Genomic DNA, 24,097 nt, shown 5'->3' on the forward strand with positions numbered 1-24,097 from the left:
CTGCAGCTCATCTTTAAAACCACACTTGACCTCTAGCTTTACACTGACAGAGTCTGATGTGGTAAGAATGTACAAGGATGTGGCGCTGTAACTGTGCCAGGAATTTCAAACTGCAATATTTAGATTGTGTGTCCGTATCTCCCCTGAAGCTCCAGACAACGTTAGCGTAACTCATTCATTACACTCCAATCGCACCGGACATCCCAGTCAAAGGACGATTGGCTGTGATTTTTTTTAAAAATTATTCCTCAGCCTTTGCCGCTTCTTTGCAGATTGTATTCAGTCAGATAATCGACCGTCGCCCGGCTTTCAGAATGTATTTATGGCAATGATCAGCACGCCTTCGCTATGTGGCACTTGGTGAGAGGAATGATGCAACCAGCATGCCATTAATCTGTGAAGCCACTTGAGTGGAAATGTCAGAAGTGGCCAGCAAAGCATGAGGGGAGCTTTTCAGGATAGTGGCAGCCTGTGTTTGTTGGGCGAGAAGGCTCGGGCTGAGGTGCAGTTTCTCGATATGTATATCCTAGCAACTGAGAGCGAGTGATACCTTCAAACCGTAGCTGGGGATTGGTCAGAGAGCTGACACAAGCCCCTCCCCTTTGTGGGTCGCCTAAGAAAAAAATACCTAAATTCAAAACATCTCTGAAACTGTCTCCACTCTGCACTGTCGCTTCTGGCACTTTAATCCAGGCCTGATTGTTTATTTATAAGTATTCCTATTTATTTAATTTTTTTTTGGTGTTAGCTGTTATGGCCGTTATGTAGTTATGAACATGTTTCTGTGACTAGCTAGGCATTTTGAAGGTCTCAGCAAATTGACGCTTGACATAGCAACATGAATTCACCTTACGCAGCTGTCCAGTGTTACCCAGAATTCCCCTTTCATCGGTAAGTGTGTCAAAACTGTGTGAATTGTTGACTTGCTTGATTATTGTCCTTACTTAAAACATTTGTTTGTTTTATGCGAAGCCTCAGCATTGATTAGTAGCGCTACCTGGATGTTTAAATCCATCGCACATGTGCGACACTTGTCCCATTGTTGGTATTATGGTATAGAATTATGTTCTAATAATGTATTTATCATAATTTGGCTGTACGCTCAGATTGAACCAATTCACGACACAGTTGTCGATGCAGCTTTGGGAATCTCCCTTCCTTTTGTTAGAAGCGGATCGCCGCTTCACAGTCTGGAGATCTGAAGGGACCTGAGAACAGTTGTGTGTGTCTGGGTCCTCAGCTGCTGCTCAATCCTGATATTTTTATAAGTGTAGCACACATAGGGCGGCAGTGCGTGTGCCAAGAGGCCAAACTGGCGGACAGTTGCAGTTTGCATGACGACACGCTTGTCCCACATTGAAAAGGTGCTGCAGACCCTCCAGAACGATGCACGTCTACCACAGCAGCTATCTATCTATCTATCTATCTATCTATCTATCTATCTATCTATCTATCTATCTATCTATCTATCTATCTATCTATCTATCTATCTATCTATCTATCTATCTATCCATCCATCCATCCATCCATCCATCCATCCATCCATCCATCCGTAATCATAATCATGTTTAGTAATTAAATAAGGCTTAAAGTACATTCTGACAAATTAAGTCAGATAATTCCAGTCATAAATTCATTATTTAGCCAACTTGACAAAATGTCAGCCTATTTGATAATAAAGTTAAATTGAAACGTCTGCTTCCGTGACTTAGTAATTGATCCAATAAACGGTTGAGCGACATATTTATATCTAACTGAAACTTACAAAAGGCCTTTTAATTGATTCATAAGCGAGAAAATACAGGGTCTGTTCATATTCTTTGGATTTTAATTATAAGCGTTTCAGAATTTAATACACCCTTATTTAAATAACGTCTGTTACAATCAAAATTGCCCCTCTGCGCTTCACAGAAACCCAAAGCCCGACACCCAACGAGCAACAACACCATACAGAATAAAAGAAAGGTCTCATTATTTTTTACTTTGACTTCCAAACATTTGTGCTGGTAAATTTTGCCCCTGAGGGTTTGACTTCAGATAGTTTCGCTTCTATAAACGTAAGGGGATGAGAGGAAGGGAAACTTTGGGGCTTTCTATTGTTTTGTAGTCATGTCCCTCTTCCAGCCGGGGCTGACAGATGAGGGGGGAGAGGGTCTCAGGCCTTTGAACAAGTGATTAATAAAGACACTGGAGAAGCGAGCTGATCGGCTGGGCTGTTTGTTTTGATTGCATTTTCATCGGTCGGTGTGCCCAACCTGCCAGGAGACAAAGGCCGTCCCTGTTTAGAGCTGACCTCTGGCCCAGCCTTGTCTGGAGGCGCTGCAGCGTCTTTAAGTGGATGCTGAACAGCCTTCCCCTCGGGCCAGCTGGAAAACTCTCTGAGTAACCCGACACCCCAAAAAAAGCAGACAAACAACAGCGACAAGCCACCAATTTCAGCGACTTAGAGAGTAAAACGTCGGATCGTGTTGGATGAAAGTGTTGGATCGATACGGCCCAGGCGGAATTGTTGACGATTCCCTCTGATTATTTCTCCTCTTTGATTTCATCTACCACTAAATAGCTATGACAGTTTATACCTTTTTGGGTTTGGGTCATTAAAATCACATTAGCAAATCCAACAAGTAGAGATCTGACGAGTCCAACTCAGCAGCAAGTGACGATGCGGAACAACTATTTTTGTGACTTTAGCTTTGTTGTTGTTTTGAAAGAATACCACAGGTGTCTGGTGTTTGTGTGGTTAAACTACGATGCTAAAGTATGTCAGAAACAAATGCAGCGATGTATGCTGGACCCGAGAGTTCGCTGATTATATGGTGTCACCATTTAGAATGCGTACATTTTACACCCAGAATAGTTTAAATAGAATTGTGACTATTACCTGTTAATATCTGTACGAATAAATGACTCCGGCAGTCACACGTAATGGTAAATGTTGAAATAACAGCAACACCAGCCCTGGGTTTTGACTGTGGGCCAGATTTATTATTTACTTTAACATTTTTCTTCCATTTGTGTCCCTGAACAAGTGAGATGATTTGCTTCATTACACGTGTCTGTGTTTGTACGGCAGGTATTAATATCATTCATCACACTGCGTTGGGAAATTCCAAAACTTAAAATAGTGCCAGCCTCAGATTAATGTCCCCCCAACGCGCACACACACAGATACACAGCCCCCCCACCCACACACACACACACACACACACAGAGCCCCTCCAAGTAAGTCCAGCTGTACACATACCAGAAGTTGCAGTAGTGCTATCATATAGAGCTGTTGGGGGTGGCTGGTGGTGGTTGCTGAGGGTGGGGGTGAAATTCCGGTGGTCTCAGACTGCAGCGTGCGCCACTTCAGCAGGAACAATAGCAGGTTGAGCTCTGAAGCAGGTGTAATGTTTCAAGGCAGCGGGTCAAAGAGCCCCCGTCTGAATGGTGCATAATCACCATTATGGGTAGTACAAATATTCAGCATTATGCAGGCGGACTTCCTCACAATGGTAGCCCCCCCCCCTCTCCCCGGGCAGGACACCTCCTCCCCCACCCGACTGGGTGGTCACATCATTCTGATCTTCCCATCACCGGCTCCGCCGAGTGTTTGCTCACATCGCATCTCTTCAGAAATGCTTATTAAAGCAGAGGGGAAACTTTGATGCGAGCCGGGTCGCCGACATGATGGTGGCTGTCCTCCCTCTTGTGTGCAGGCTCAGAGACCCAGCGTCTCGCCTGTCCTGGAGAGACAGCTCATTCCTCACCACCATGTCCCACAACCAGTCCTCACAAACATCCGACTCCTTCAGCCAAGATGTGTTCAACCAACTCTTTGATATGTTGGATCAGTAAGTGGACGGTGGCACGTTCTCAAGGGCCAAGTGCACGTTTCAAGTTTTTAAAAAGTCCCTTTCTCCTTTCAGATCGGCCATTCATTCAGTCCAGCCCATCGAGCTGAACTTCACCGACAGTCCGAGAGATGGTTCTGCAGGGAACACCATTCAGATCAGCATGGACTGCATCACCATGCATGAGCCCGAGGACACGTTCACTGTAAGTGTGTGACGGTGACCGTGACACCGGCTGGATAAAACCGGTCACGCTTTAACCGGTTTATTTAATCTCTGGACATCTTTTCCATTCTGTTTTATGTGGTCGGTTCATAAACGCACCTTTGATGCCACTTTAACCAAAACAACCACAGTGGGAAATTTCCCGTTGTTGAATTATTTTCTTTCGGTTTCCATATTAGTAGTAGAATTTTCTCTGAGCTAACTGTGGTTCACAGAAGTTTGAGGGGTTATTTACAGAAGTCTGGTGCTTTTTTTCCCCCTCATTTGGCCCAAGTTGTGGCCAAAATGACCCTGAGATGCCGTCAGGGGGATCTTGTCAGTGGTGTGTTTAAGGTGCAGCGGATCGCAAAGCTCTAACTGTGAGAATGTTTCTCATGGGCCGGGAGGGAAGAGAACCTTACATTTCTTTGATAAACCTCAGTTTTAATACTTATAATGTCGCCCTTGTAAAAGATACTATAACAACTGCCTTTGCAATGTTTTCCCCTCATCTCTGCACTATAATATAAGAATATTACATTTTTAAAGTGTCCGTTTTGTAATGTTAATGATCATTTTGATGCAAATTCCCCAAACCTCAATTGATTTTATGGTGTCTGTTATTTTCTCTTTTCTTCCCTGACTAATACTCTGCTTCAGCTTCCATTCCACCAATTTTGAAAATCAAGGTGCACAGTCGCACCAAACCTCTGCTTGAGTCGTGCTCATGAGCCAACACACAACACTCCCCCAACACTGCTGTTGCTAAGGGATTTACGCTCCAGCATTCCTAACCGCTGGGGCGAATATGGAGCCCTGATTGCTCCAGGTATGCGCTTTTATTTTAAACACTCTCTCAGCAGATATATTGAGAAACTTCAAGCGCTCAAAGCGAAAAGGTGCAAAACAGCATGTGTACCGACGAAGTCCCCCCCCGACCTGCACTGGGGAACGCTTCTCTGCCATTTCGGCAACAGGAGCTGGTGGTGATGTGCACGTTCCCCTCCCACTGTAGGAATGTTGTTGTCCAGCCAAGGTGGAAAAAATAACAATCTTTTTCATGGAGCTAACTAATGCTGCCCTGAACTTCCCCCGAGGGGGGCTGTGCTCTCCTGAACTGGTGATTAATGGCCGCACCCCACCACCCACTTTCCTTTGCACTAAAGAAGGGCGTGGCGCTCTGATTGGCACGCCAGCAATCCTGGCAGCATCCGTGCGCGTGACTGTAGTTCGCCGTTGTGCTGACTTGCCACCAACCCCGATGTTTCTTACTGTGTCAGACCCCCCCTTCCCCCACGCACCGGTGTGGAGGTGTGGCTCCTTCATGTGTCATTAGAATGCAGCTCTCTGTTTGGTACCCTGGGGGGGCTCATTTGTATTGTGTAAGGTTTATGTTTAATCTGAAATTCCTTTTTTTTTTTTTCCCCGTAGCTTCGGGGCAACAATTCTGCACAGCGCCTGCTTCGCTTGCAGGAGTCCCAGCTCTCGTCTATCAGTACGTGTCCTCTCTATATAAAGGTGGGGGTTGGGGGGGGCAACCAGAGAGTAAAATGACATTAAGGAATGCAGCAGAAATAGTGGCAGGAGAAACGTTATATCCTACCCCAAACAGCTGATTTTGCAGCCAGATAAAGTTCAGATCAGCTGTGTGTGTGTGTGTGGTGGGGGGGGGGGGGGGGGGGGGGGGTTCTTTTCAGGAAAGAAAGGGGGGAAAAAAGAATTGCAACAACTTTACAGCAGAGTGACTCAATCAACACGCAGCTTCTCAGAGATCTGGTTACACGTTGGTGTTTGGCTTTGCGCCTCCCGCCCCCTTCGTGTGCGAACGCTGCTGCATCCTCGTCAGTGTTTCCAGCAGAATCTGAAGCAAATCAAACTCTGTCACCTCTGGAGAATCGGAGCCGTTATTTCCATTGTGTCAGTATTTTAATATAGAGTTTTCAAGTTGCTGTGATCCACCTCCTTGAGTTTCCCTTCTAGATGCCTGCTAAAAAAAATAAATAAAAAAAGCGGCTTCCAAATTACATTATTAGATTTTTTTTACATTTTTTTAGAGGATGGAAGTAACCAGAGGTGCAACTTAAAGCATAAGTTCATTTGTGCTATTCTCTTAAATCCAAAGTAATCCAAGATAAGTGAGTTGGCTGTGCAGTAATTACACAACCATAATAAGCTCTCTCTTTTTTGCTCCACCAGTTTGCCTCCAGCACCTGAGCTGTGTAGCGCCAAGAAACAAATAAATGCTCCACCTGAAGAAATGTGGGTCTGCGGATGCTGAGGCATCAGCCCCCTTATCTGTGAACTGAATACAGCTCACATTATTCTTTCCTTTACTACTTTACCTGCTACAGCTGTCATTTAGTGCCTTTCTCAGTCATATTTTGGCCATTTTTTACTTTACTTTTACCTTTTTTTTTTGCATTTGTGCTTGCTTGTTTTAAAAATGGAGTTAAGTTGCTAAGTTAAGTTAAGTTGCATAAGTTGCCCTTGAGATATATTTTTAAAATAGTCAGGTGAGTTTGCAGAAATGCTGAGCAAATTCAGCATTTAGATGCATTTTCAATGTAAATGGAACCTGTAATAAAGTGTGTATGGGCTAACCTATAGGTCCAGGACAGAGCCCATAAGGTAGATTTATTCATGTATTGTGTGACCATAACGGTGTCATTGTTATTCTGTTTAGCCTCACGCAATACACAATTGATGAGTTTGTTTCAATGAATTCGCATCTTAATTAACTTAACTCGTGAACCGTTCACACCCGATTGTGAGGGTTTTAAGAGTTACCACCCAGGTGATGCCCTGCGTGGCAGCCGATGGGGGATTGTGCTGCATTCAGGGCAGGTGTCTGTGCTTTTGCAGCCACTGCCGACTGACACTTGATACTAAACTAATCCGGCTGACTTAAAGGGCCGACGCTTTAAAAGGAAAACCTTTAGCAACCCTCTTTTGTCTGAGCCCCTGGATCTGCACACCGTTAGCCACTACCTGCTCTCAGTTTGTCCCTCCCGACGATGCTCCCCGTGTTGGTTCGCTCTCCCTCCGTGTTACTTTTGCACATTCATTTGTATTCGTGCCATCTTAGCGTCAGCTCAGCGTCTCTTGTAGTTACCTCCAGACTCGCGTCAGCCTTGAGTGCTCTAACTTCTTTTCGCATACCAGTGTGGTTTCAACGTAATTAGAAGTTTGTTTAGTTAAACTAATTATCATACTCAGAAGGGCTGACCAGCTCTTCGTGACGCCTGTGTCCCTAGGGAGGCCGTTGAATCGGTCTCCTTAAAGCGTTGATTAGCCTTTGTGACAGACTGACCTGAAGGCTCGAACAGGGTGCGGCTGCTGATTGGAGACACTGACCTCAGGCCAAAGATGTGTTTAAGACTCCTCTCAAATCGTTCTGGCCATAGGGCAAGTGGTTCAACCCCCCCCCCCACGCTTCAGTTCCATGACTGAGTTGCACCACACTGATCTCTCTGCTCTCCAGCCTTATTTGCATCACATTTCTCACACAGCTGCTGGTAAAAAATATAATCATTTGGTCGGAACGAATGAATCTAAACTGGATTTTATTCTGCGGCCAGAAATAGACCTTCGTTATTTTTGAGGGGCAGTTGGTCCGAGCGGGCTAATTTACAGTATCTGAGCGAAGATCATTGTTTCCAAAACAGATCGACATCAGTCATCTCTGATAGATACAAGCATTCTGCGGGAGACATATTGTTCCTCTGGGGCTCCCACATAGCATGGGCAATAGCTCAGAGGCCTGCAGGGGGGATTCTTATGCTAAGTAGCTGCTTCAGGTAGACTTTTCTCTCCCAGGCTTGACGCTCACTCTCAGACAGGAGGGTCTGGTGGACTTTCCACCTGGGGATTTTTTTTTTTTTTTTTTTAAATCATTCTTGTCATTAGTTTTCCTTATTTGAATAAACAAGTGGGGGGAAAATCTGAATAAATAACAGCAACACTATAAAAAAATTTTAAAAAAAACCCAATGCAATCTGGGTTGTCGCTTAAAATGATTGAGATTTAACGTTCAAAATGTGAGCAGCTGAATAAAGAAACACTGCAGCCGCACTGAAGAGGCCTGCAGAGCCTAGGAGACTCCTGAAGATGGGTGTGGACTCAGGTATTGGACAGGTACCTTCTTAGAGCCCTCCCCTCTCTTCCCGGTATATATGACCATCCCATATTTTCCTATAGAAGCTACTGCTCGTCACTTTGCATCTGTAGATCCCATCACATCACTCCTGTAGAGTGAGAAAAAGAGATCCGTGGAATCCTGGAGCCAGTGGAGCAAACAGCAGCAGCTCTGCTCAATCTCAGCGCCAACATGTTGTACCTGGAGACAGGAACCACCACATCTTACAGCGAGGTAAGAGCAGCGCCGAGCTGCTGAGGAGACATCTGCCGCATTCCTTTAGTTGGTCCCCCAGACTCCCACGGGAGAGAGGACAAATCCCAAGAGAGGAAAAAAGCCCTGGACAAAAGTCGATGTTCCATTAATCTCCTTCATGGTTCTAACTTACTGGATTTATGTTTTAATGTGATCCATAAATAAGAATTAATCCATCTGAAATTTTTTTATAGTGCGTTACCAAAAAAAAGAAAAATGCAGAGGAAATTGGGATGTTTGCATGTGATTTGTGTGTTTTTAGTGCAGCAACGGGAGGATGTGAACAGTGACCTAGCGCTCGGTCTCTTTCAATAATGCACATTTGGGTGACATGGCTGCTAATGCGCTGGTTTAGTCAGCGGCTGAGATTTACAATCCTGTTTTCCTGTTTTGTGCCGTGAAACGTTTGGGGTTAGAAGTGGGCAGAAACAGGCGCAGCGGTCCTTCATTTGTTGGGATTTTAATTTATTGGATGTTCAACATTTCTGTCTTTCACTAATGTAATTTTTTACACTGCACAAATTGGATTTGATTGGGTAATCCGCATTTTCAAAAAGTTTTATTTAAGATTAACATTGCAGGGTTATAAAATGTGATAATATTACACCAATCTTTAGCATTTTTAATGGATAATAAAGGTACAAACAATGGAATACATTTTTAGATGGATACGTCAGTCTATTGCCAACGAAATATTTATAGCTTTAGAATCAATGTCTTCCTTTTCTGCGCTGGTGGCTGCTCAGGGAACGACGGTGTCGCGCTTCTCTCCTGTTTTTACCAGCTAAGTCCTGCAAACGCCGAGCGAGTGAACGGTGACAGATTCTCAGATTGTAGGGTGCAGATAGCAGGTGTGTCAGGTCACTGTCTTTTAAGTTGGTGAGCAGGGGGTCTTTAAGTGGTGTCCGACTCGATCCTCCCAGCGTGCGAGGTATCAGGTTCCCCCGTCCTCAGTCTCCTGGGAGCCGCTGGGGCCATTAGAATGCGACTGGCCAGGCGCTGCTGTTTAGTCCAGGGTCGTAATTGCTTTAATGGTGTGTTGATGCAGATACAATCACCTGCTCTGCCCACCCCAGCAGGTATAAGGTGTAGATAGACCCCCACCCAACCCCACCTACACCCCTCAATCCCTGAGCCTTTAATGCCTCCCTCCCCTGTGGTCACTAAATGGTTTTATATGGTGGCTGAAGCTATATAGAGCAGGTTTGGATGGAATGGGACCCATTCCCCCCTCAGGCCAGGTCTCCTCTGCTTTTTGTTATCTATCAGCTGTACAATCAGATAATTCTGTGTTCATCTTTAAATTTAAAGCAGCTTACTGATGGGATGTTAAGAGCGTGGTTATATTCACACAGATTTAGAGAGACATATCTGTTTGTTTCTGTATAATAATGCCAATAATGGCAGACAACATTCAGATGAGTCCGAAGGTGGAATGCCTCTGCATTGACGCCGCTCTGTTTGAGCCGGATATGTCGTTTGAATATCGAGGTTCTAACCTGGTAATCTGATGCCATTAATGTGAACTTCATCAGCCTCTCTCGGCTCTCAGTCTGAGATACTTCCCCCAGCATTTATCTCAGACAAACAGACAGCTTAAACCTTCCAAAAAACTTTATTAGAGGCTGTTGAGGATGTCAAAGCTGCTGATTTACTGTGTTCCTGCTTAGCAGCCTGACATCCCAAAGGCCTAAACACAGCGTTGGCTATAAACAGAAGGAATTTTTAAGAGCAGCTAAAGTGGTTATTAGATGGTTGCTGTATTATAGTGGAATAAGATCTGATGAAAGGAAACGAAAGGGAAGGCCTGAAACTCCCTCACACAAACCTTTTCAAGGTTGGTATCCCACTTCCAGTCAATTAAACACTAAAACAAGATGAGTTTGGGTGAGACTCCAGTATTGGGCCTCAGTATCAGGTCAATTATGGCTTTATCCTTAACTTTGATCCTTATATTCTCTACAATGGAGCTTTACCAATGGACCCCTATTTGATATGACATATTCGATGTCAGGCCTTTTGCTGTATGTCTCAGCTTCTTTTTTTTTATTATTGCGTGGCCTCTAACCGGCAGAGAGCTTTTCTCCACAATTAGAATTTGACATTGATAATTGGTGCCTGTCACGGGCATCTTTGCAGTCAGCAGCATCAGATACCAGGAAAGTCTGCGTCACGGCTGAATAGCTGAGCACCCTGATGCCGCTGAAGTGAATTATTCCACAGTTCAAAGAAAGTCTGTGATGTCACGCCTGCCTGATCCCACACCGGGAACAACTGGATCGGCAGGAAACTGTCTCATGGCGTTCCCATGAAAAGCTAGGGATAAAAACTTACTGGAACTCGGTTCTGGTCGCCACGGCCCAGATGCACCGGCCGCCCCCTCAGCCAGATTAACCCTTTAGAAGTACATGCGAGCAATCGGCTCAGTGTCAGGAAGTGCGTGTTTTGGGAAGCCTCTCCTTGCTGAAAGCTAAAGTGGAGTTTTTCCTTTCTTTCTTTTCGTCTCCCGTTTGTGTGTGTCCATCACAAAAAAAAAACCAACACTTGTCTCCTAACACCTGTGTGCCCAGCATAATTGTTCCCCAGACAAGCTCTTATAAGCCCTGTTGTTATTGTTTCCAGGGGGGTTAAGCAGCCTTGCACCACACACTGACCCTTATACTGTGAGCCCCCACCCTCCCGTAGCATTGTTGCACAAGTATGCTGAGTTTGACTCGGCTGACCTCTCTCAGGTGTGCGTGCGTGTATGTGTGTGTGTGTGTGTGTGTGTGTGTGCGTGCGTGTATGTGTGTGTGTGTGCATGTATGTGTGTGTGTGTGGGGGGTGTAATTGTCTCATTCACGACTCTGATAGCTAGTTTGTGGGTGCGAGCTGGACGGCCTTCGAGGATCTGTGGGGGCCAGGGCCTCAGGAAAGAGGCCTTTATAATTGACTGATGATTATGTTGCATTTTTATTATTTCTCAGCGTGACAGAGCAAAAGGAAAACAAAGAAAAAGGCTCTTGAATCAAGTTTTTAATATTTTTCCCCATGTAGTTTCTCCGTAAAAATCTCTTTTGTGCACGTTTTCCATTTTTCTGCAGTCGCAGTACACAAACCTGGGGCTCCTGAACAGCATGGATCAGAACATTCAGAACGGAGGCTCGACGTCCACCAGTCCGTACAACAACGACCACGCGCAGAACAACGTCACCGCCCCGTCGCCGTACGCTCAGCCCAGCTCCACCTTCGACGCCCTCTCTCCCTCGCCGGCCATCCCGTCCAACACAGATTACGCCGGCCCCCACACCTTCGACGTGTCCTTCCAGCAGTCTAGCACAGCGAAATCTGCCACCTGGACGGTAAGACCCCCCGCAGAGAGGCCTTCGTTGCCCCCTGTCAATCATAAAAGAGTACATTTGGTTAAATTTAGGGGGTTTTCCATCATTCGTGATGAACATCTTGAATCCACTGGGGTTTTGCTCTCATCTTTTGCTTTTTTTTATATCAATAGAGACATTCTGTGAAATGCACTGACCTATTTTAACTAATAATCAGATTAAATAAATCATTAAAGGCTAAGAGCTCAGAAAGATGTAACTTTGTTGAGGGTAACCAGACCCACCTACACGCATCACAGGAGCTCATCACATTTCAAGTTTGGTCTTGTTTTTGTCCACTTACAGAAATAAAAGTAGAAACGATCAAAACATTGAAAAATACAGTGTCGGGAACTCACCGTCACGTTTATACATTCAGCAATTCAGAAGAGCAATGCTAGGAAGTGGCAAACAGTTTAAAACATAGAAAATGTTCATTTCGTCAAGATTTCCGAGGCATGTTTTTACAACCAGCTGTCATCAGATCCCATCACACCGGGCCATGATTCGTCAGAGGAGAGTTCAGAGAAACCTCTAGTCATAAACTCCTTATCTGAACATCTGCGCTCCAGGCAGGTTTAGGAGCAAGTAATGTGCAAATCCTGAGTTGCACAACAACATCTGGCACGGACAAATTTCACTCGAAATGTATGTGTAATCCTCTGACATCGGCTGTGTGGCAACACCTGGGCTCAGCTCCTCTTCCATATTTAACTAAGGACTAAATTATGCAGATGTGATGCTTGAAACTGCTCAGACGTACCTGCTCTGACCCCCTGGTGATTAGGTGTTACTCATGTTCGAGCTCCTCTTTACTCACACCCAGTCAGGGCTCAGCGGTTCTTCGCTGATGACAAAGGCAGCAGGCGGCCCAGGTGTGAGGTGCCCTGAGCGGCTGCATGGCACCCTGTGATGCTCTGGGAACCTGCACAACCCGCTCTGTCATTATGCGCGGAGCGACAGCTGTTGCGTCACAACTCCGCCTGATTACTTGTTTACTGATGGGCCACGTATGTTCAGCGTGTTAATGCTCCCTAGTGGCCGTCCCAGGTGCCAGATGAGGATGACATCCCCGCCAGAATTGCCTCTGTCACAATAAAGTGATAAAAACATTTGGGATAAAATGATTTTTTTCTGCTATGTCCCTCTTGGGGGAGGGTCCTGGGGCCTGTCCCAGTTAAATATGGGCAAATGAAGGGTACCTCCACCAACATTTGGGGGTTTAATGCCTTGCTGAAGGGCACTTCAGGGCTGCTCTGCAGGTGTCCTGGTACCTCCCCCTACTGACAGAGCACTTTCTGTGTTTTGGCCACACTGGGTCTTGAACCAAGAACCTTCTGCCTCTCAGCACAGCCAGCTACAGACCAAACTAGCGCCGCCTCTGGGCCAAAGTTGTGATGTAGAATTTGAAAACGGGCTGGAAATGATCTCAGCTCGCTTTAACGGGAAATGCACTTCCTGGCAGGTAACCAGGCTGATTCAGGGAGTGCTGGGCAACCTCGCCGTGTTCCTTGGCCACGCCAAGTGTGGGACCGTGACACTTGCAGATTTCCCACAGTGCCTCAGTCATCCCTGTCATTTTCACAGTCCAAAAACAAAAGTGTTTGCCTGCCACGCAACTGTGAGGAGGTTAGGAGTGTGTTTTGTCAGCGGCACGCCCCACAGCCTGAACAACGCTGGTCTGGGACACATCCCAGTCACAGACACAACCAGCACAACAGACTGGGTCCCACAGTCATAACATATGACATAACTGGTTGGTTTGGCTTAGCATGGAAAAGTAAAGGATTTATGTTTTCGCTAAAATCTTGAATTTAAACCAAAATGAACTGAAGACAGGACATAATAACGTGGACATTAGTCAGTTTCAGTCTTTGATCATCTGAAGCAGAGGAAAGAACATGAATCAGGCATCAAGAACTAAGATGCAGCGTGGAACTATGAAGTGGTTCCAGCAGAGTTTTTACCTGTCTGCTGATGGTCCTTAATGGCATTTAGAGATGGTCATTTTCCCCCTGAGCTCCATGTGCAGCCAAGCGATTTGATAAACATTGTGATTATAGAGCTGCTTCACATCCCAGAGAAGTCTCCCCTCACCAGATCTCAGGATGTCTTTCGCAAAGCTCCCATAATCTCCACCTAGTAGCGCGGCTGCTGGACTGACGGACCGATGGCAGAGCGCCACCGAAGGTGACCCCACCCTACAGATTTGCACCGTGCATAGATGTGCTAATTCCCCTTTTTGAAGGCCTTTGGGATGTGCCACAGGATTTAGTGGACTGTGTATTGTGCTTTTTGATTACTGCTCTTCTGGAGACACACCTAATCCCTAACCCACACCTTAACCTCTTCCTGTCTAGGACGGCTGTGACACACACGCAGAGGCGCAACACGTCACCATTCCCCACAACTGCTCCTACTTGGTTTCCTTCTTTCATTATTTGCTTTAAAAAAAAAAAGCCGTCGTCCAGGTGAAGCCGCGGGCCGGCGTCTCATCAGCTTGGCTTTACCGAATTAATGGAGTGTCGCGAATAAGGCGGCTATTGTCGGCCACTGATGCAACTATTGTGGAGACGGAAGATTGGTTGTGTTTGCAGAGCGTATTAAGTGCCACCATACATCACAGTCAAAGGAGAAGACTGTCATGGTTTGAGCTATCGCCGGTGTGATGTAGAGCCGGGAGGATTACAGTAATGGATTGCGGGCCTGTAGATAATACTTGTGTAAATACTGCGTGCCTCTTTCCTGAACCCTGCGCTCCTGCAGCGGGCTCAGCCTTATTGAGAGAGTTAAGCTCGATGGTTGCATTTCACATTGCGCCAGAGGAGGAGAGCGCTTGAACGCTCAAAGGGACGAGGATTCTAGCGAAAGGCCGGCAAGACTCGGCTTGCCCCTGGAACATCTGCGGGCCCGTCCCACGCCTCACGAGATGGGGCTGAGACTTGTTTGTGTCGACGAGCCTGTCCCGACTCGCCCATCGCAGAGAGACAAGCCCTGAAAACTAGAGATGGCAAAAGGGTCGAGGGGATTTCTGATTTTTCGTTTCCTTCTAAAGACAAACTTGAAAAGGGTTGAACGATACAAGGAAGGTGTTTTATTTTCATAACCTACTTTAAAGGTGGAATGTCTGGCAATTCATTTTTTTTACCCGGGACGAAGCGTTTCACACCCAGTCATCTGCACCAGGCGTCGTGCTGCAGCCGTATAAATACAAAAACATGTCTGTCGTCAGGAAAAGATGATCAAAACTACCAAACTCCTGGATGTGTGTGCGGAGCTCTGCACACCACAACCCATGTTGTGTGTTGATGTTAGACCCACACAAACATCATCACAGGTTCAAAACTCAGGTGAAGGCAGTCTTTTTTCTTAATTAGAAGCATTTAAACTGATTTAAAGGACCCATCCTTTGCTTCTCATGGTTCATGGTTCTATCCTTTGACACTGGGTAGCCTATCAGGACTCTGTGAGCATGGGCTGCCTACAAACATGATGCCACATGTACAGATTTGCCCTCGGACAGGTGTCTTGACTAAGATTGCCCGTCAAAACTGCTGATTTTACACCTTTTTTTGAACAAAAAAGGTGTAAAATAGTCAATCAGTTATATTCAAGTGGGTGTTTTGCTCAGGTTTTAAAGAAGGAAAAAAAAGACACGAACATAACCTCCTTTGCGTTATTGTTGTATTAAACGAGTTTGGGAGTAGCTTCAGGCAAGACATGACATGTCAGGTATGAAGAAGACAAGACCAGAGGCGCCAAACGGTGCTTGTTTAAGGCCTGATGTTTGTCAGGACTTGACTTCTGCATGCGCCCGCAGCGCCTGTCACGGAGAAAAGAACGCTACAGCTGTGGGCCTGCCTCAACCTGCGCCCAACGGGAAGTGTGTGTTTGGGTGTTCAGGTCTTGTAGATGGTAGAAAGTAATTGCACACATGCAGCAACTGTACAGGCATTAGAACAAATTGTACGTTGCCCAATGTCGCATTATGATGAAACATAATTTCATTAATACTCTTACAAGCAAGCGTGATGCAAGGGAGGTAGCTGTATCCCTCCTGCAGAGTGGACCAGTGCTTCAGCCACACGGGGGGGTCATTCGTTGTTTCCACATGTGCACGTGTGTCACGTGTGCTCCGAGCAAACACTCGGGAGAAGTTTTCTTTCAAACGATTGTGATTAAGCGGCCCCGTATTGTGCTTTTGTGTGTTCTTGGCTGTGCAGTTCACATTGTGACCAGTGAAAAGACTCATAATTACATGTTAACACCTGAGCACCGCACCCTATGCGAGCCACTGAATCCCATCAGTCAACTGGGTGTCCTCCACCTTGAACAGTGTTAGCTTTAGCTCGCTGCTGCTTTCAGCGCTGGCTCGGCGGCAGCAGCAGCGGCGGCGGCGGCTCTGGCTCTCACTGCTGTGCAAACACAGCAGCAGCAGCAGCAGCAGCAGCAGCAGCAGCAGCAGCAGCAGCAGCAGCAGCAGCAGCAGCAGCAGCAGCAGCAGCAGCAGCGGTGGTGCTTAAAGTTTGTGGCTTCAGGGCTGGGAGGGTTCTTTGTGCGTGTGCGTGTGCGTGTGCGTGTGCGTGTGTGTGTGTGTGTGTGATCTAACCAACCTTTGGTTTCTCTGCCTCTATCATCTGTGATAAAGCCTCACTGCTCCTCAGTGCTGTTTTTATTCGTTTTGGATTTTTTTTTTCTTGTTGTTTGTTGTTTTTTCTACCATTATCTGCACAAACCCAGCATCCTGTAATTATCTCAAACACCACATCCTAAACCCCTCACACAGCACGGCTTCTCTTTGCTTACGTCTGCTGCTTTTGCTCCTTTGCCGTCTCCCGGCTTGGCTTCTCCACCTCATTTAGCTGACTGACAGGGGCGTACGGGGAGTATCAGGTTAGGAACCAGGGGACAACTTCAACCATTTATCTTGGCCTTTTTTTTTTTTTTTTTTGGACAAAGACCTTTTAGCTTTTGCTTTGATTTTTTTTTTTTTTTTTTTTAAGGAAGAGTCACTTCTGTGGTTTTGATGACAGACATGTTCCAGGGATGTGACTTATAACTTGTTAAGTCTGTCTAGTAAAGATAAATCTATGTTCATAAAATCCCCTCCACTAGCTGATTTTTAATATACATAAATATTCAAAGATCACTTGATCGTGTACATATATTTTAAGGTCAGATGAGGGAACGAGCGTAGATGTCTTATTAACTCTTGTTTATTAGAGGATTCCATGTCAGCAGTGTGTGTGTGTGTGCGTGTGTGCGTGTGTGTGTGGAACAAGACGCAGTGTTTTGGGTTTGTCTTGATGAAAGGAAAGTTTGTGCCTGGGGAGCAAAGTACAAAGTGTTCACGCCAAGTTTGTAATATTTAAAGGCAACGCAGACAGGTTCTGGGATGAGATCCTTTTCTCTTTAATAATGGTGATTTTATGTTTCGTTGTTCTCCAACGCAGCCTCCAGCACTTTTCCCAATGTCGTCTTTCTCTTTGCTCAGAAATCAACCTGACAAGCAAAAGTTCCCCCCGCCCTGCGCGCTGCGTCCGAGGGGATTTGAAGCTGTGCTAACACAGCAGTGATTTGAATGGCGTGTTTGCACAGTCTTGTTGTGCCTATTAGCAACAATTCGGACTTTCTGAAGGTGCGGTGCTTATCGATTCGAACTGTGTCATGGATCAGGGCGCAGTCGTTACACGGGACGTCTGGTTCACAATTTCTCGAAGCTGAGCCGCTTTGAGGGAGCCATCTTTACGTTCTGGCGCTCCTCTGACACCCGAGTCGACCCCACCAGTGGAAGGAGCGCTTGTGTCGCGCTGCCAGTGTGGTTCTGTGTGATGAGTCGCCATCAGATGCTTCAACAGAATAATCCTCCTTTAAAGATGAAAGCAGGCCCAGTTTAATTGCTGCTGGAGGCGGTCCATTTTATGGAGCTCCTCGGAAGTCCCAGAGGCTCCCTCTGAAACAACTTTGAGGTTTCCCCATACAGCAAATCTGTGCATGTGTGTGTGTGTGTGTGTTGATTTAAGTAGGTCATAATCACAGTCTCACCATGAACCCTTTTTTTTTGCCTTAGGAGAACCAGAAGTAAAGAGTTCGTGCAACAGGTGTTACACAGATCTTAAAATGGAGGCAAAATATTGTTTGGCTGCCTCGCAAAAACTAAATAACACGTGTGTTTTATGCATTTGTGGTTACATTTTTGTCCCGTGTGTCGTCTTTTCCAGTATTCAACCGAACTGAAGAAACTATACTGCCAGATCGCCAAGACGTGTCCCATCCAGATTAAGGTCCTCACCACCCCGCCGCAGGGCGCTGTTGTCCGAGCCATGCCCGTGTACAAGAAAGCCGAGCACGTGACTGAGGTGGTGAAACGCTGCCCAAACCACGAGCTGAGCCGCGAGTTCAACGATGGTCCGTGTTTGTTGCGCTGTATTTTTTGGGGTTCTGCTAATCTCTGCTAATCTCACATTTAACGGCTGTGTCTTCCAGGCCAGATGGCTCCTCCGAGCCACCTGATCCGCGTGGAGGGGAACAACCATGCCCAGTACGTGGAGGACACCATCACAGGAAGACAAAGTGTCCTGGTGCCGTACGAGCCTCCGCAGGTGAGCCGCCTGTCATCGCGGGGAGAGGCCGGCTGAACGCCCCGTCAGCGGCGCCTCACCACCTCAGCCTGCACTGACAGATAGAACGCTGACAGAATCCTGACATGTAACAACCGCTGTCCCTTAAAGCCCCCTCAGACTGAGCTCCATCACGGCTCGGGGCCCCCAGGCAGCACACGGCCTGTGGAGCTCAGGGGTCACGTTACAATATGTAATTTACAGCCACATGATATTATCGATCTTTGACCACGTGTCTCCGCTCAGAGGCATTCATCAAGGCAGTTTTAGAGAGGTTACAGCCGCGCCCTCTGACCTCTGACCTCTGACCTCGCGATGAGGACGACGATGTCACTCACACTCACAGTTGTGTTGTTCTGCAGGTGGGGACGGAGTTCACTACAATCTTGTACAACTTCATGTGCAACTCCAGCTGCGTGGGCGGGATGAACAGACGTCCCATCCTCATCATCGTCACTCTGGAAACCAGAGAGTAAGAGATGAACCCGCCCGTCAGGGGTCTCCTCATTCCCCCCCCCACCCACGGATCCTTCCTCTGACCTGTTGTGTGTCTCCACCTCCTCCCAGCGGTCAGGTACTCGGCCGCCGGTGCTTCGAGGCCAGGATCTGCGCCTGCCCCGGCCGAGACCGGAAGGCGGATGAGGACAGCATCCGCAAGCAGCACGTGACGGATGCCACAAAGAGCAGTGAGGGTACGAAGCACCGTAAGTAGGGCTGGGGCAGGTGGTGGGCTGACAAGCTGCTGACACCTGGTGAATGCTGCCAAACTGTCCCGGCATGTTTCCCCTCCTGCTCTGCTCTGTCTTAAGCCTTTTTAGACAGACAGTCAGTAGCACTCATCCACTTTTTTCTCCCCCCCCCACCCAGCCTTTCGCCAGGTCTCCCATGGAATACAGATGTCCACCATCAAGAAGAGAAGATCTACGGATGAGGAAGTTTTCTGCTTGCCTGTAAGGGTTCCTTTCTCAAGCATGTTGTTAAGGTTTAACGTTAGGTTATCGGTGCGAATAGAGTTGTTGATTCGTCGCTGTGTTTTTTACCCTCCTCGCAGATCAAAGGCCGAGAAATTTACGAGATCCTGGTGAAGATCAAAGAGTCGCTGGAGCTCATGCAGTTTCTACCGCAGCACACCATAGAATCCTACAGACAGCAGCAGCAGAACCTGCTTCAGAAACAGTGAGTACCTGTGCAGAACCGTGACCACGACGGCGGTGATCTCTGACTTTACTGCAGGACCCCTCACCCCCGGGAGAGGTTCCTTTTTCCTTCTGTTCCTCCTCACCCCCCTCCCCACTCCCACTGAATCATAGCAGCAGGAAAATCAGAATAAATGTAATGTGTTTTTAAATGGGGGCGATTGCGAAACTTTCATGACGGTTCCACTTCAGAGGAAGAACCTTGTAGCCAGAGGTGCTCTGCTCTGCTCTGCTCTCTCGGGACAGGAGCCAATCCGAAGGAGAAAAGTGCTTGGCTGCGTTTTTTATTTTTTTTGTTAAGGCGAGGCTTCCATGGTTTACGCCTTTGGGTGCCTCCCAAGGTTTTTGCACAACAGCACCTTAAAAAGCCTCGGCTTCATCTCTTCGTATGAGGGTAATTAAAAGTGCACGCCCACCTCGCTGTGAGCTAGGGGAAAAGATGACAGTGTAAATGATAGTTTGACAAGTCCTGATGATAATTATAACTTGTGTTATAGTTTCCCATTGGGAGACTGGCAAACAGCCTTGTTGCTATCAGAGCAGCAGATTTTGCATATTGGCACTTGCGGCGCGCGCATCTCGATTGCGGCGTGCAGGAAAAACCTACCCAGCGTGTTATTCTGTGTCAGTGTCTAGTGTTTCCAGCGCAGCCTTTAAAAGCAAAGGTTTTTTTATTGTCTAAATAGCTGTGAGAAAAGCTGTGATCTGTGTTGGTAGGGCTCCATCTTGTGGACATCGTGAATAGTGCAGTTACACTTGTGTTGACTTCTGGGGGAAGGGGGGGTCATCCATCGCTTCTCCTTCAGTAAGCTCTTTTCTCTGCTTTCTCTCTCTCTGTTGTTCTGGTTCTTCTCCTGCAGTCTGATAAAAACATGTCTTGGTAGCCAACTCATGGAGCCGGCAGGAGCGCAGAGGCGTCACTGCAGCCCCTCCTGAACTTCTGCCCCCCCACATTCGTCCTCCTCTGGACCTCCTCTGCCTACTTTATGTCAGCCTTGATTTCGCTGCCACTCTCCCTTTTCCTCCTTTCCCTTTCCTCCTCCCTTGGACTCTGCTGAGGACACTCGAGCTCTGCAGTCCCACACGCTGGACAGAGACTTGTTTGCATGCAATATTTGTGTTAAAATAAAGGGGATTTTTGTTGGGTTGCTTTTTGATGACTGAGCCTTTTATCAGAACTACAGTTGGAGCGGAACCAATATGAAGCATCTGTTTTTATATCTTACTTGACCTCCTAATGAATGTATCACGAGCTGGACTCACTCTAATGGCATTAATGTGAAACTTTTCCTAATGCTGGTCATGATTCGGAATGTCCCTGCGGGACAGCTCGTATGTTTAAAGCTGGGATGTCGAGCATATTCTGTTTGAAACAGACTCTTTTGTGGCAGTTTTTGTCTGTAAAAATATAATAAATGATTTTATTGTGCTTGAATTGTTGTCCTTTTATTTAAAATGAGGTGCGGGGGATCTATAGCTTTAATGACAATAGTTGTATTTCTTCGCGGTAACCTCCTGTCCGTCCCTCCCCAGGACGTCGGTGCCGTCTCAGCCCTCCTACGGCTCCTGCTCCCCAACTCACGGGAAAGTCAACAAGCTGCCCTCCGTCAGCCAGCTCATGAACCCCCAGCAGCGAAACACGCTCACCCCCTCCAGCATGTCTGGCGGCCTGACTGACAGTAAGTGTACCTTGTCTTAGTTGAGCTCTGCCCCCGCCCCAGGGCTTCTCATAAACATCTCACCAGCATGTCAGGGCAGGCAGGAGGGGACCAGAACCCTCTCCTCTGTGACAGAAATTTCCCCTATAATAAAGAATGTGATCCCTGTGAGGTCCCCGACCGCCCCCTCACCCCCCCCGCACACCCAGCCACCCCTCGTGTGTTTCCCTTAGACGTTGTGTAAATCTCAGAGCGGTCGGACGAAGCTCACAGCAGCTCCTCTTGTCTCTGCAGTGTCTCCCATGATGGGCACTCACGTCCCCATGAACGCTGACATGAGCTCACTGAGTCCCACTCACGCACTGCAGCAACAGCTACCCCTGGTGCCTTCCTCCCACTGTACCCCCCCTCCTCCATACCCAATGGACAGCAGCATCTCCAGGTACCTCATCCGTCCGCATGGGACACACGTGCACCTTACCTCAATTTACTCGGTTAAAGGAGATCTCTCTCAAATACGTTAAAAGAAATCAACTGTGCACGTAAATCAAGGAGCACTCCCAAGAGTCATATTTAATTTGGTAAAAACAAAAACAAAATCACACGATAAACATCAGTATGAGACCAAAGATGGAAGTTTCTTGACTTCCTGTCTTTGTACTAAAGTGAAGCCACTGATTGGCCGTTTTGTACCAGTGACATCATCCTCGGCCAGCCGCAACCAGGAAGTGCACATACAGCTACTTCCTGTGGTTTATTCGTATGGATTTCTGGCAACAAATAATCACAAAAACAAATGAACTTTGTTCGTTTTTTTAAAGAGGCACTTGAACATGTAGGTGACATGTCCCTCTTAAAAAAAGTAGGAACCACGTTTGGACAAATTTCTCGGACAAATTTACATTATTCGTCTGGATTGAGGTCAAACTAAAAGAAAAAAGGAACGAGGGAGGAGGGGCTGAATTCCTGTACTGCAGCCTACCACCAGAGGGCATTCCAGATTAATCTATACACAAATTTGGAGCTCTGTTGCCTGCAAACATTCCAACTTGCTGGCCAACCTGCTGTAGGAAATGCGGAGTCAGCTGTCAGAGAGAAGTTCTGCTCTCCTCCCCGTGCTTTAACATGACTGATCTGACCTGAGCCGGTGGTTTTCAGCATGTTTACCTGTCTGGTGTGTTCCACAGCTTCCTATTACGACTGGGCTGCGCCGGCTGTTTGGACTACTTCACAGCACAAGGTCTAACCAACATCTACCAGATTGAGAACTATAACATGGAGGTGAGCCATTCCCTATCCAACACGAGTCATTTGCTGGGTTAGAAAGAAGAGTGGCGGCTCCCTCCCTCCCCCGCGAATACTAACCCTCCCCTGTGTAATGACCATTAGGACTTGTCCAGGCTGAAGATCCCCTCAGAGTTCCAGCACATCATCTGGAAGGGCATCATGGAGCACCGACAGGCCATGGATTTTTCCCCTCCTCCCCACATAGTGCGCACCACCAGCGGGGCCTCCAGCGTCAGCGTGGGCGCCACCGAGGCCCGCGGCGAGCGCGTCATTGACGCCGTGCGCTTCACTCTGCGCCAGACCATTTCCTTCCCTCCCCGCGACGAGTGGTCCGACTTCTCCTTCGATCTGGATTCCCGCCGCAACAAACAGCAGCGCATCAAGGAGGAGGGCGAGTAAAGACGCGCTCCTGCGCTCCGGTTCATCATTTCACCCCGATGGGACGTTTCCACTAAATACTGCTGAGAACCAACCGCATCTTCAGATTTGAGCTGCACTTATTTGCATTTGTTCGAGTTAAAGTGCGTTTTAATGATGTCCTAATTTCTTGAGAGCACTTAAGAAATGCTACGATTTCAGGATTGATTTAAGGTTGTTGTTGTTGTTTTTTTCAAGTTTTTTTTTTTCCAAGTGTTTGCGACGCATTCATTCCCATATTCGAGCATGACTGCAAACAATACTCACATTAGAGGGCTTAGTTGGGCTTCTGTTTCTGCTATGGGCCATAGCAAACGTGTATTATCATTTTTATATGCATCATTCTTGTTCCCATTAGTCGCCTACGCTGGTGTTCACGTGTGACACGAGTCAGCATTGATTGTATACATTTCAACTTTGTCGGAAGTATTAATGTTCAGTGACGGGCAGTATGATTTCCTGCTGTATTTTATGTTTTTGTATGTCTTTTCTGAGACCAACATGCGCGCGCGCACGCACGCCAGCCTCTCAGGTGGTGTTTAAGTGACGGATGGAGGCCTACATGCCTGTTACTGCCCCAGTGTTTTGTAGTACTATGACTGATGACCTTTTAGTCTTTGTGGCTCTTTTTTTGTGTTACTGCTGCGCAAATGGCTGGTTGCATTTTCAGAGCAGGCTTTTCTCTTGCTGTATGCTTGGCACAATTATCATTGTTATTTTGTTTTGTTTTTATTCAAATTCATGAACCGTGGTTTGGTAGAGGTTTTTTTTTTCATGTCATAACTGGCCAGAATCCTTGATGTTAATGTATATAAATTTGTATAGTTTTTTTTCAAAGTCTCCCTTAAAATGCATTAAAGAACGCATAGTGAAGTGAATATTGCCTACAAATTTTACCGGTGACAAAACAAAAGAAAAATGAATTGAAAACAGCATAAACCCGTGTTCCCGCGTTTGCCCAGATCCTAGTTTCAACTTTTATTTCAAGAAGCCAGAATTGTCAGAAAGCTGAAATTCTGCATTTTCATATTTTTGTATGTTTTGTAAATATATTGCTATACTGAGGGTATTTTGATATAATTGAAATAAATATCAATACTTGTTGTACTGCATGTTAATACTTCCAAGTG

At 46.7% G+C, this 24,097-nt stretch overlaps 1 protein-coding gene across 4 annotated transcripts; it reads left to right on the top strand.

Moving 5' to 3' along the window:
- Positions 1-674: 674 nt before the first annotated feature.
- On the top strand, positions 675-24,085 carry tp63 (tumor protein p63). Of its 4 annotated transcripts, none has more exons than XM_029828567.1 (14): positions 675-891; positions 3,702-3,836; positions 3,912-4,041; positions 11,514-11,771; positions 18,011-18,197; positions 18,276-18,391; positions 18,772-18,881; positions 18,977-19,113; positions 19,277-19,359; positions 19,461-19,585; positions 21,139-21,284; positions 21,558-21,705; positions 22,451-22,544; positions 22,653-24,085. In XM_029828567.1, the coding sequence occupies exons 1-14, from the start codon at positions 839-841 to the stop codon at positions 22,947-22,949; spliced, it is 2,019 nt and encodes a 672-aa protein (XP_029684427.1). In that variant the 5' UTR covers positions 675-838; the 3' UTR covers positions 22,950-24,085. The 4 variants fall into 4 exon arrangements, with proteins under 4 accessions (XP_029684427.1, XP_029684428.1, XP_011612786.1 ...); XM_029828568.1 differs by having other exon boundaries at positions 676-891; positions 18,977-19,101; XM_011614484.2 differs by lacking the exons at positions 675-891; positions 3,702-3,836; positions 3,912-4,041 and adding an exon at positions 8,205-8,409.
- Positions 24,086-24,097: the final 12 nt, after the last annotated feature.

The sequence above is a fragment of the Takifugu rubripes genome, chromosome 20, assembly GCF_901000725.2.
Source record: "Takifugu rubripes chromosome 20, fTakRub1.2, whole genome shotgun sequence".
Lineage (NCBI taxonomy): Eukaryota > Metazoa > Chordata > Actinopteri > Tetraodontiformes > Tetraodontidae > Takifugu > Takifugu rubripes.